The 12,988-nt window shown below is 44.8% G+C and overlaps 1 protein-coding gene across 7 annotated transcripts in view; it reads right to left on the bottom strand.

Moving 5' to 3' along the window:
- The window catches only part of CDK16 (cyclin dependent kinase 16), a 66,381-nt gene that overhangs the window by 9,712 nt on the left and 43,681 nt on the right, over positions 1–12,988 (bottom strand). For 6 of the 7 annotated variants that reach the window (XM_066618333.1, XM_066618332.1, XM_066618328.1 and 3 more), the window contains 11 exons: positions 12,420–12,553; positions 11,433–11,558; positions 11,178–11,234; positions 10,556–10,670; positions 9,089–9,183; positions 7,667–7,729; positions 7,111–7,234; positions 6,906–7,026; positions 6,152–6,249; positions 2,094–2,199; positions 807–849 (listed from right to left, as the gene is read on the bottom strand). In XM_066618333.1, coding sequence (XP_066474430.1) covers positions 807–849; positions 2,094–2,199; positions 6,152–6,249; positions 6,906–7,026; positions 7,111–7,234; positions 7,667–7,729; positions 9,089–9,183; positions 10,556–10,670; positions 11,178–11,234; positions 11,433–11,558; positions 12,420–12,553 — 1,082 coding nt within the window. Of the gene's footprint in view, positions 1–806; positions 850–2,089; positions 2,200–6,151; positions 6,250–6,905; positions 7,027–7,110; positions 7,235–7,666; positions 7,730–9,088; positions 9,184–10,555; positions 10,671–11,177; positions 11,235–11,432; positions 11,559–12,419; positions 12,554–12,988 lie in introns of those variants that run through there. The other variant, XM_066618334.1, reaches the window with a different exon arrangement.

Genomic DNA, 12,988 nt, shown 5'->3' on the forward strand with positions numbered 1-12,988 from the left:
TGCAGCTTTGGAGCCCGCTCCTGTGCGTGTCTACTCAGAAGTAAACCCCATTACAGTGTGCTTGTCTACTCAGAAGTAAGCCCCATTACAGTGGATGAGGCTTACTCCCAGGAAAGGGTGGCTTGCATTGCAGCCTTGGAGCCTGCTCCTGTGCATGTCTACTCAGAAGTAAGCCCCATTAGGGTCGATGAGGCTTAGTCCTAGGAAAGAGTGGCTGGGATTGCAGCCTTAGAGCCCACTTCTGTGGGTGGGGCTTTAAAAAAAATTTTCTTGTTTGAGAAAATGAGCAGTGGCAAGGTCTTGCAGCCACCCCCTCCCTGCCAATATTTCTTTGCATACAATTAGTCTGTGGAACTCTTTGCCACAGGAAGCAGTGATGACAACTTGCCTAGATGCCTTTAAGAAGGGATTGGACAAATTTCTAGAGGAAAAGTTCATTACAGGTTACAAGTAATAGTAGGTAAAAGTTGTTAACGTATGAGTTTTTTCTAAACTAAAACCCCAGTATTCAGGTTAAATTGCCGTGTTGGCACTTTGTGATAAATAAGTGGGTTTTGGGTTGCAGTTTGGGCACTCATTCTCTAAAAGGTTCACCGTCATTGGTCTAGAGCCTATTTTATCAGATGAACCCAAACTAGGGCTCTTTGAAGGAAAGGGTGGGCCTCTTTACCATTGCTGACAGCCATGACAAAGAAAGCCTTTTCACTGCATGAGGCTGGAAACAAAATTTGTGGCCCCAAAGAAGAGGAGAGGGGGGGAAAAACCAAGGACTCATAAGCCACAGCCAAGCAAATGCACATTCTCACCTGCAGCAGCTTGCCTAAGAGGTCAGCCCCATCATTGTCCAGCCTGAAAAGTCCAGGAGACAAGAAAAATCAGAACAGTGAGCCCTTGAAGGAATCAGAGGCTTTGTTTCATGAACAGTCATTCTTGATGCTGATGGACATCCACATATTGCTTTAAAGTGCAAAACTGATTCTAAATGTATGTTACAAATTTAAAAGCAGCCATATTTTGAACTAAGCTGAAGGGCCAATAATTGACCATGGGAGAGGGAGGACTCAGAGCTAGGTCTCTCCGATGAAAATAGAACTCTTGCTAGGCTACAGCTGTTCCAGGACACACTCTAAATTCTGACAAATTCTAAACTAAAGAACTAAAAATTCTGGGAACAAGATTCAGGAAGAAAAAGATATGAAAATGGGATTAAATGGGCAACAGAGGTAGGGAACAGAAAATAATAGCCACAGGGAAAGCTTTGGGCAGAAAAGCCTTGTCCCCTCACCTCTAGAAGTTCTGCTCAACCCTAACCTGGCTTTTGAGCTTCAGCAAGTCATTGTCCACAGGTTCAACAACTTCTCTTCCAGCAATACGACAAAAAAGCTATGATTCTCAGAATGCCCAATTACACCCCAGATATACAGAATGCCAAAAGATATGGATACAGAAGCTCCTTCACTTATGAACAGGTTAGTTTCCAGGGGTCTGTTTGAAAGGTTATTTTATTCTTACTTCCATTATCACTATTATTGGCAGCAAACTTGTTGTGCAACATGAAAAAAATGCATTTACAGTACAGTAGTTTATACTGTAATGTCTTACCTTGAAAAATGGGCTTGTTGGGGCTGGCTGGAATAAGATAGGGAGTTTGGGAGAATCTTGGGAATACGCACTGTCTATGGACATGTTTGTAACTTGAAAGTTCTTAAGTAGGAGAGCTTCTGCTTAAGTCTTATTGGGATCTACTCCACACATCTGCCACACAGATACTTCCCCATACTGAAAAGATTAATATCTAGCTTTGCTTTCCTGCACCTATGATCTATTTACATAGCTACATGATGCAACCTGGTGCGAGCACAGAGAAAACACCTTTTGCAATACGATGTACAGGACTAAAGTATTTGAGAATCTCAAAGATTCTGTTTCTATTTTTTAAAGCACATTTCTAGCCCTGATGGATGTAAAGACATGCCTGAAATTGTGTAGGCAAGACCCGATGAAGTAAGTATACTCTGCTGTGATTCTATTGGATTCTTTCTCTACAGAGATCACCACTACAGAGATCCCAGAAACCATGCAAGGACACTCACCTAGGGGCATGGTTGATCAGAGTCTCAGGACGGTATTTAGGGTAATTATAGGCTCGGAACTCTTCATTAGACAAGATTCCAGGCCACGTCTCTTCATTGGGTGTCCCTGGCGGACCAAAGTAGGAGAAATGGAAATCAGAACAGAGTAAAAGAAACAGAAAGAGGCAGAGGCACTGGAAGCAGTAGCACAATAGTTAGCAGTGTAACAGATCTCTTAAAGCAGTGGTTCTCGAACTTTTCAGGCCCGCGGCTCCCCTGATCCTCATGGCCATTGGCCACAGCTCCCTGTTACATCACCTCACCTCAGTTACCCCCAAAATGGGGATGAAGGTGTTATAATTATACACTAGAAACAAAAGAACAGCTGCCAGAACTCTGAGGCTGCAATGCTAACCACACTTACCTGAGAGTAGGCCCCATTGAACAAAACAGGACTTACTTCTGAGTAGACCTGGTTGGATTGTGCCCTGAGTTTTAGCAGCACACCTGGAAAGTGATGGAATTTGCTGGGGGAGGGGAAGACTTTGTTTTGTGTGTATCTGCTAATTGCAAACCGATGTGAAACTGAGACCCAGAGACTGTCTGGCTACAATCCTAACCTCACTTTCCTGGGAGTAAGTCCCACTGAACACAATAGAACTTACTTCTGAGTAGACCTAGCTAGGATTGTGCCTTTTATCTTATAATAGCAGCCAACATGGGAAGTACCCCCCCCCCCAAAAGGAGGCAGGAGGAAAAGGGGGGATGGCTGAAAAGGAATGGGTATTTAGACGAACATAAACGAACAAGCCTTGCTGAGGAAGAATCAGCATGGCTTCTGTAAGGATAAGTCTTGCCTCACAAACCTTTCAGAATTCTTTGAAAACGTCAACAGGCATGTGGATGTGGGAGAACCCGTGGACATTATATATCTGGACTTTCAGAAGGCGTTCGACATGGTCCCTCACCAAAGGCTACTGAAAAAACTACAGTCAGGGAATTAGAGGACAGGTCCTCTCATGGATTGAGAACTGGTTGGAGGCCAGGAAGCAGAGAGTGGGTGTCAATGGGCAATTTTCACAATGGAGAGATTTGAAAAGCAGTGTGCCCCAAGGATCTGTCCTGGGACTGGTGCTCTTCAACCTCTTCATAAATGACCTGGAGACAGCAGTGAGCAGTGAGCAGAGAGGTGGCTAAGTCTGCAGACGACACCAAACTTTTCCGAGTGGTGAAGACCAGAAGTGATTGTGAGGAGCTCCAGAAGGATCTCTCCAAACTGGCAGAATGGGCAGCAAAATGGCATGTCAGTAAGTGTAAAGTCATGCACATTGGGGCAAAAAATCAAAACTTCACATATAGGCTAATGGGTTCTGAGCTGTCTGTGATAGATCAGGAGAGAGATCTTGGGGTGGTGGTGGACAGGTCGATGAAAGTGTCGACCCAATGTGCGGTGGCAGTGAAGAAGGCCAATTAACATAAGAACAGCCCCACTGGATCAGGCCATAGGCTCATCTAGTCCAGCTTCCTGTATCTCACAGCGGCCCACCAAATGCCCCAGGGAGCACACCAGATAACAAGAGACCTCAACCTGGTGCCCTCCCTTGCATCTGGCATTCTGACATAACCCATTTCTGAAATCAGAAGGTTGCACATACACATCATGGCTTGTACCCCATAATGGATTTTTCCTCCAGAAACTTGCCCAATCCCCTTTTAAAGGTGTCTAGGCTAGACGCCAGCACCACATCCTGTGGCAAGGAGTTCCACAGACCGACCACATGCTGAGTAAAGAAATATTTTCTTTTGTCTGTCCTAACCCGCCCAACACTCAATTTTAGTGGATGTCCCCTGGTTCTGGTATTATGTGAGAGTGTAAAGAGCATCTCCCTATCCACTCTGTCCATCCCCTGCATAATTTTGTATGTCTCAATCATGTCCCCCCTCAGGCGTCTCTTTTCTAGGCTGAAGAGGCCCAAACGCCGTAGCCTTTCCTCATAAGGAAGGTGCCCCAGCCCCGTAATCATCTTAGTCGCTCTCTTTTGCACCTTTTCCATTTCCACTATTCCAATTCTACTATTTCCAATTCTATGCTTGGGATCATTAGAAAAGGTATTGAGAACAAAACGGCTAATATTATAATGCCGTTGTACAAATCGATGGTAAAGCCACACCTGGAGTATTGTGTCCAGTTCTGGTCGTCACATCTCAAAAAGGATATAGTGAAAATGGAAAAGGTGCAAAAGAGAGTGACTACAATGATGACGGGGCTGGGGCACCTTCCTTATGAGGAAAGGCTACAGCGTTTGGGCCTCTTCAGCCTAGAAAAGAGGCGCCTCCGGGGGGACATGATTGAGACATACAAAATTATGCATGGGAAGGATAAAGTGGATAGAGAGATGCTCTTTACACTCTCACATAACACCAGAACCAGGGGACATCCACTAAAATTGAGTTTTGGGAGAGTTAGGACAGACAAAAGAAAATATTTCTTTACTCAGCGTGTGGTCGGTCTGTGGAACTCCTTGCCACAGGATGTGGTGACGGCATCTGGTCTGGATGCCCTTAAAAGGGGATCGGACAAGTTTCTGGAGGAAAAATCCATTATGGGTTACAAGCCATGACGTGTATGTGCAACCTTCTGATTTCACAAATGGGCTATGTCAGAATGCCAGATGCAAGGGAGGGCACCAGGATAAGGTCTCTTGTTATCTGGTGTGCTCCCTGGGGCATTTGGTGGGCCACTGTGAGATACAGGAAGCTGGACTAGATGAGCCTATGGCCTGATCCAGTGGGGCTGTTCTTATGTTCCTATTTTTATTTTTTAATCCATTTTTGGAGACAGCTTGACTGATCAAGAGCAGCTATTTTTCTTTTTTTAAGGGGGAGGAAAAAGAGAAAGGAAGATCCTTGGTTAAGCTGACACAGACCTCAAGCCTATGTAGGTCTACTCAGAAGTAAGTTCAGTGGAGTCAATGGGGCTTACTCCCAGGAAAGTGTGGCTAGGATTGCAGCCACACAGAGCAAGATTACAGCTCACCCCCAAAGTAGATGGGGTATGCTCACACACATACACCCCAACATGCAGATGCCACCCCTAATCCCTCCAGGCAAGATGGAGGAATGCAGGCTGTAGCATGTGGACATCTCTCCCCCCCCCCCCAAGAGCAGGCTGGGCTCCCCAATCGGAGGAAAGCACTGCATTGCCTGTACTTACTGGTGGAGCTCTCTCTAGGTCAGGCTTCCCTCCCAGTTTGAAGCCTGCCAGGAGCACACCCTGTGCTGATGAGATGCAGCACATCTGCCCTTGCCCAGCCAGCCTTCTCTCGTTTTGACAGGGAGCCTCCACCACCTTCCCCCACCATGTTTCACACACCCTCCCCACCTCACACTGCCCCACCCTCCTCATTCAAAGAAAAGCAGCAAGTAGGGAGGTAGTATGTGCAGCTGAGCTAAGCTGAGCAGCTGTGGCCACCTGACTCCCCAAGATTCCTCATGCCCTGGATGCCCTTGGGAGCTAGCCACTCCTCCCTAGGGAATCTTAAGGAGTATCAAAACATTCCCTTGACAAACTCACATTTTCAAATTTAAGTTTGCCAAAGTAATCTAAATTTGCAGACAAGAATGGGCAGGGGAGGGGGACTCCTCCCACACCTGCAGATTCTCCCCTTAATTCATGGTTCTTCTCTGAGGTGTATTTAGACTGAGCTGAGGAAACAACTGAGCTGATGAAGCTACTGAGGAGGTGAGTTTTGCAGGAGCAGTAATGACTACATGAATTCTCTGGCACACTACAGATATATAGCAAGACTGTACCTTGTAGCCTCCTAAAATATCTTTAAAATGCAGTATAGGCCACAAGGCTGCAATCTTGCCATGTGCTGTAACATACAAGGGCACTCCAGCAAATAGTCACCATAGCAAATAATATCTTCACTGTCTCAGCCACCCCCACTCTGTCTGCTGCCCATTCAGCTTTACACAGGCAACAGAATAAAACGTGCAGGATTTTCACAACCATGCTATAGTGTAGAATTCTCTATGCTTCCCTTCCCTCTGCAGTACAGTCCCATGAACCATACCCAATATCCGGAAAATGAAGTGCAACTGCTCCTCAACTGTGGAGCCTGGGAAGAGCGGCCGTCCTGTGGACATCTCATAGAATATGCAGCCTACACCCCTGTGAGAAGAGAGGGAGAAAGACAGGCAGGCAGGCAGAGACGGGCATCACTGAAAACCTGCCCACTCACCCCAGATTTTCAGCTTTCACGTAAGAACAAACAGTAATAAACTAGGGACCGGTAACTAGCCCTAAAAAGCCCTATATCTTCGGACCCTCAGTTGCCAACCCAGAAAAGGTGTATTTGATTGGAGGGAGTTGCAGGCTGTATCTAAATGACTTATCAACAATCCACTGGGAGGAGGCACAGGCTGACCCCCATCCCTCTAATAGAACTAGCTGCTGATTCAGGCTTTTCTATATCTTTTTGGCATGGAAATATTAAGGAAAAACGTGCAGGCAGCATTCTACTCAACTACTCCTTCCTTCTGTTGTCTTAGCTGGATGGTAGAGAGACACTGGGAGGAACAAAGGTTACCAGGAGGAAAAATGGCACCAATTCTGTTTTTTAACATAATTGTTACAGGTTCATTTTATTTTGTTGAAATTAGTTTAGAAAGTTACACACCACCAGGTAAATGTATTAGATGATAATAAGATTTTGTTGTGCCACTTGGACTTCCAATGCTTGGCCCCACCCCAACCCACGGTAGCCACAGGCTACAACATGTCTTTCTATAGGGCTCTCTCTCATTAGGGCTGCACCGAAACCTTACCACATGTCAATCTGTGTAGAGTATTCTGTTGAGCCCAAAAGGATATCAGGTGGTCGGTACCAAAGTGTCACAACCTCATTGGAGTAGGTCTTTGTGGGAATGGACTTTGCTCGGGCCAGTCCTGGGAGAATTAATAATAACAGTAAGCAGAAAACTTAAAGGAGATACTCTAGAGAGAAGGGAATTGGACTTGATTTTTGCTCACCAAAATCTGCTAGTTTGAGCTCCCCTCTCTCATTGATAAGCAAGTTCTGGGGCTTAAGGTCTCGATGCAGCACCTTCTGACGGTGGCAGTAGGCTAGGCCACGCAGCAGCTGGAACAAGAACAGCTGGAAAAAGAAACAAAGTCAGCTAAATGTGTTTCATTAAGTACACACCATTTCCCCTCTACCCTGCTGCCAGAATTGCATGCATGCTGTAAGTCTGTGTTATCCAGACAGGCATACTTATGTTCTTATAAACTAGCACAATGCACACAATGTACACTGTAGCATATTTATGAGAATGTGTCCCATTTGTCCAATTCATTCAAAAGATTGTGTTTTCCTTAGTTACGCCACCTTCTTCATGCTGTTTTAAATGCATTTGACAGTGTCACACCTACAGCCAGATCAGCAATAATACAAAAAGTATAGAGAAGATATCAAATCCCAAAATGGTCTCAAGCTGAGCCAAGCTTGTGCCAGGAACTGTCGAAATATGGCTTGCAGGAAATTAGACAGTGTCAGAGACTCACATAGAAAGAGACAGTTGGCGCTTACCTTTACATTGTGCATATTTATTACATTGCCACAATCATCAAGGTACTGTTTCAGGTCTTTATCCTGGGGAGAAAGGAAGGAACAAGACTGACAACTGTTCCCTCTGGCCTATGGCTAGAAAATTATTAACAGTATTATTAACAGTATTTATAGTATATGACTTTTTAAAGCAATTAAGGTTGCACTCCTAAAATATGAGAGAGTAAATCCCACTGAACATGGCAAAACTTACTTATGAGTAAACACGCCTAGGATTCTCTGCTTATCATAGAGAAATAACTCCTTTGAGGGCAAGTATCTACATCTGGGGAAATCACCAGAGGATGCAACTGAACCTTCCCCTCCCCCCAGATGTACATATTGAACTATTTCAAAAACTGGGAGGCTGCTGTGTACCTCCTGTATCTTCACCTAGCTCAGAAAAAATTACTCAAGCTTCAGTAAAGTGCACCAGGAATGACATGGAGCGTTGGAAGGTAATATAGGAAGTGTGCACTGACCTCCTCCTGATCCTTGCAATAGATCAGCATGTCATAAAGCAAGAGGACAAGAAGGAAACTGAGCTCTAACATAGGGGATTGTTCTTGTACTAGGATACATTGTGCCCCATGTGCATAATTTGCTGCATTTCCATGATTTATTACAAACACATTTAATGGATACAAACTAGCCTTTATTTTGCAAAATTGTAACTTTTGGTAAACTAAGATCCTTGCAGTAAGATGCTCCATTTTCCCAAGGGTCCCATTTCTTAAAACAAATTTTTTTCACCTTGGACAACACTTCTTACAAAAAAAAATCTGAGACAATACATCACTGGTGTAATATAGCAAGGCTAAGAGTGTAAGCTGGGAAATCCACAGTTCACTCTGTACCCCTGTCATGAATCTAAGTGGATGAAGGCTAGCCACTACTTCTCAGGCTCAGCCCATTCCGTCCCATCTGAAAAAAGGAAACAATACTGATCTACCTTATAGGCTTGTTATAATCATCAATGTGTGAACACCTTGCATTCTGAGAAAGTGTGACAACATAACTAAGTATTATCACCACCACATTCCATTAAACTAATCTTTGAGGACTAGGCCCTCTTTTGCTACAAAATTTAAATGGTCTGAAATTGGGTTAAGTGTCATAGCATCTTCCCACTGAAATGGTTGCTTTATCGGTGCCCTGAGAATTCACTTAAGAGTTATTCAGTCCCTTCATAAAATTACAACACTCAATAGTCCTTAGGAGGAAGCCATGACAGTTAAGATCAACTTTCAGTTGCAATTAGACACAATCTTCATTCAAATCAACCAAGTGACTGCATACTGGGGCTTTTGATTCTCAAATTTTTTTTGAAGAAATTTGGAATTTGATTGAAGATGAGGTGTACATACACACACACACACACACACACAAGTGCCATTTACTCACTAAATACTCGAAGACAAGCGTGAGAGATTTCTCTGTATGGATGATATCATGCAAGGTCACTATGTTGGCATGTTTCAAATCTTTTAGTAGCGAAACTGGAAAAGAGAGAGAGACACACACCATGAACTGCATCAGAATCACAACTAACTGGCTAATACAGCAATCTCAAAGCTCGGTGCTTTGAGAGAACTACAAACATGCCATATGAAATGAATTAAATCTGACCAGGATTTACGTGGTGGTGGGGGCATTTAACCTTTTCCCCTGATGGTGCAATCCCAATGAAAACTGCATCCCAAAGCTCTTGGAAAGAAGTGTCTCAGTGCCAACAGTTACCCTGCAGAGCTTGCAGCTGCTTTGATTTTCACCAAGACCATGGCATGAGGGGAAAAGGGCAAAATGTCTGCCTTCTAGCATGCCATGGTCACAATAATAGCTTTTTAGGTTTAAAGCAAAATAAAAGGAATATGCAGCGCTAAATGAAGCATTTAAAATATAGTTTGGCCCTAACTGCTGTACATTGGAATCCTGACTGCTTGTAAATCTGAATCAACTGAGATGGGACATCACACTGACATGAACTGGCATCACTGGGTGAGACAAGCCACATGCCATGTATCATAATCTGCAGGATGCTGACAACCTCCCCGTTTCTGTAGTCTCAAGCAGGCAACAGAAAGAGGACATGCATTAGGTTCCAAGAGAACCATCATACATGACTAGTGTGAACTGCATTTGGCTTAGCAGGTCACATATTGTGCAGGCCTGTTCTCTTGACTGACAGACATTATCTACAAACTAGAGAAACTGCTTGATGAAAGTGAAGGTTATAGATTTGGCTACCCTGACTAGTAGCCATGAGAGACTCATTCTCACTACATATTCATGTAATCCCTCTTAAAACTGTTCATCCTCATGGATATTACACTATCCTACGACAGAGGTGTCCAAACTTTTTGGCAGGAGGGCCATATCATCTCTCTAACACTGTGTTGGGGGAGGGCAGGAAAAAAAGAGTTAATTTACATTTCAAATTTGAACAAATTTACATAAATGAATACATTAGAGATAGAACTTATATGAATGAATGAAGGTCTTGCAATAGCTCATACCCTATAAGAGGCCTTGCACAAAGTAAGGCTGGCCTTTCCTTTGCCGCCACTGCTGCATCACAGATGCGAAACAGCAAGCAGTGGAGGGAGCCCTCGTCCCATAGCTTACGCAAGAGGTCGAACAGTTGGCCGTCACACTGAGAGCACTTGCGTCGGGCCAATGCGGGCTCCAGCAAGTCACTGGAGGACCAGAGCTCATTGGAGACTGGGAGCTCTCAGTGGGCTGGATTGGGAACCCCCAAGGGCCACAAGTGGCCCCAGGGCCTGGGTTTGGGCACCCCTGTCCTATGACAACAGGTTCCATGGATTCATTTTTATCCTTTGTGCCTCTTACTTTCAGGGGATATCTACATACCTTCCCGGATGGCTGTACAAGGTGCTCCCTCCTCATGCTCAAGACGGATCTCCTTCAAGGCCACCAAGTTGTCAGTGAGTTTACTTTTCCCCTTGTAGACTGTGGCATATGTCCCCTGGATTGGAAGATGAATTGCGACGGCTAGTAGCCCAAACTCAGCATCTTATGGACTTGCCCTTCTTGACCCATAACTTACATCTATGCCCCCAGTTGTTCATTAGCTCACTCAGCTACTCTCCATGTCAAAGAAAGAAAGAACAAATAAACTGTGGCCAAAAGCAACTCCCTAAGATTGTCCTGGGATGGGACTCCTAAATTCAGGACTCTGTCCATTAGGCTACACTAACTCTCTCCAGTTGACTGGTTCAAATCAGCAATGAGAAGTGCTTCTGAAAAGCCAGAAAAAAGGCAGGATAACTGGGATAAATGGAAAAACATACCAGACTGGTCAGGCCTACAGCTCCCAAAGCAAGGACAAGAATGAAGACTTATCCAAGTGCTCCAAGTGATGGCAGTATAGTGACTATCACAGTGGCTACCCAGACTATTGAACCCGGTTAAAGCCTTGCATCCCTCACCCTAATCACCACCCCAGCTCCAGAAGGAGGATTACAGCACCCACCTCTCCCAGCTTGTCCAACTTCACGTATGTCTCCAGCTTCCCAAAACCTATCTCCGACTGCATGAGAAAGCACAAAGAAACAAGAATGTAATAGGCTGGCCTGCTCTAGCAGAACGTGCTGTAGAAAGCCAGAAAAAGGTCCTCCTCTTCAGCTGCCTCTATTGATGCTGCTTCTGTTTCAGCACCAGGAATGATGAATACAGCAGGTAACAGGAGTGGGGTATGGTAGTCACTGTATATAATGCTAGCACTCACCAAAGAGACTCTTCGTAACCGTCGGCTCAGAGGCTTGTCAAAGAGGGGGCTGTTGAGGGTCAGTTTCTCCAGGTAGCCTTCGGGTAGGCGGATGTCAGCTGGGAGTGACAGGCGCTTGTTAATGTCCTGGGGAAGCCAGAGAAATTTGGTTCAACTGAGGGAGAGAAAGCTAGAACCTGGAAACTTTCAATAAAGCATTCTTAGCCCCCAAACCTCAGCAGGACACTTCAGCAGAGCTAAACAACACGCTGAGCCTTCCTGAGACCAAGCTGGTTCTCACAAGGAGTACAGCTTTCTCAGTTGCAGCATCCATTATGTGGGACTCCCTTCCTCCAGGAGCTTATCAAGCTAGGCCCCTTTCAGAAATCAGGAGGATAGCAAAGGCCTTCTTATTCCCAAGGCATTTGGAGGTGCAGTTGTGTGTGGTGTTAGTTGGATTCATAGGACTGGTTTTGATCTGGTCATTTTGACCTTGTTAGCTACTGTCTTTATTGCTTCTACTGCAGGCTTCCATTATTATTTCAGATTGTACTGTGATGCCCCCAGAAGTCCTGGAAGAATGGAAAGGTGGCAATAGATGGAATACAAACATAAGTAGTCTATCGCACAGCAATTTCAAGCTGTCTGTATATGCTGCCCATCCACCACTTGTGAACTTTGCAGGTGAGGACCCACATGTGGGACATTGAAGAGCTCACTGAGGATAAACGCCAACTGAAGGAGCATGTACCAAATAGGCATACTACCGCATTTTTTGCTGATTTGTATTACTTTATTCTGAATGTGGAATTTCAGGTGACTTGGTGTTGACCTTGTGTTTCCTCATAATGGAACTTGCTTTTTTAGGAGAATGGACAAAACCATCTCTGAGTGCTCCTTCCATGACCCTCTGTCAACAGTTGTTCATGCAGAAGGGAGAGACAGGAGCCCCCTCCTATCCACCAGCACTTCTGCTGCTCCTTCCATAAGCACCACTAATGCTCGCACCTCAGTGGAGATCTTGCGCGTTGGGTTGTTCCTCATGCGCACCCGTACTGGAGACTGCACCTCATCAGAGGATGTCCCAGATGCCTGGTCACTTTCACCATCTGAACCCATCTTGAGGTCTTCATGGACAATTTCTGTGCCAAGGAGAGATGGAGGCAGACACCACAGGCAGGGAGAGTTAGCAGTCTCTTTCCTCAAATCCACTTCCTTCTAATGCCCCTAAAGCTGGGTTTGGGAAGGACTATGAAAATTTTACACCTAGAACTACTGCAGCTCTCAACAGAAAAATTCCTTCTCTTTTATTCATGAAAATAATAATATTATTCAGAGATAAATGGTCTTACCACACTTTCCACCCACACACAAGAATAAAGCCTGGTCTACACATACAGCAGGTGTTGGAGTAGACTGCACTCAGTGAGAAGGGCCATATTTTTTAATGCTCCACAACATTAAAAACTGCTTGCAAACTGAAAACCAGCACAGTAGGCAAAAGGTTGGACCATAATGTTTCTCACTAGTACACCAGGGAATCTTTGCATGGGGTTCTGGACAACTTCCTAAAAGCT

Source organism: Tiliqua scincoides, chromosome 2 (assembly GCF_035046505.1).
Source record: "Tiliqua scincoides isolate rTilSci1 chromosome 2, rTilSci1.hap2, whole genome shotgun sequence".
In the NCBI taxonomy this organism is placed as follows: Eukaryota; Metazoa; Chordata; class Lepidosauria; order Squamata; family Scincidae; genus Tiliqua; species Tiliqua scincoides.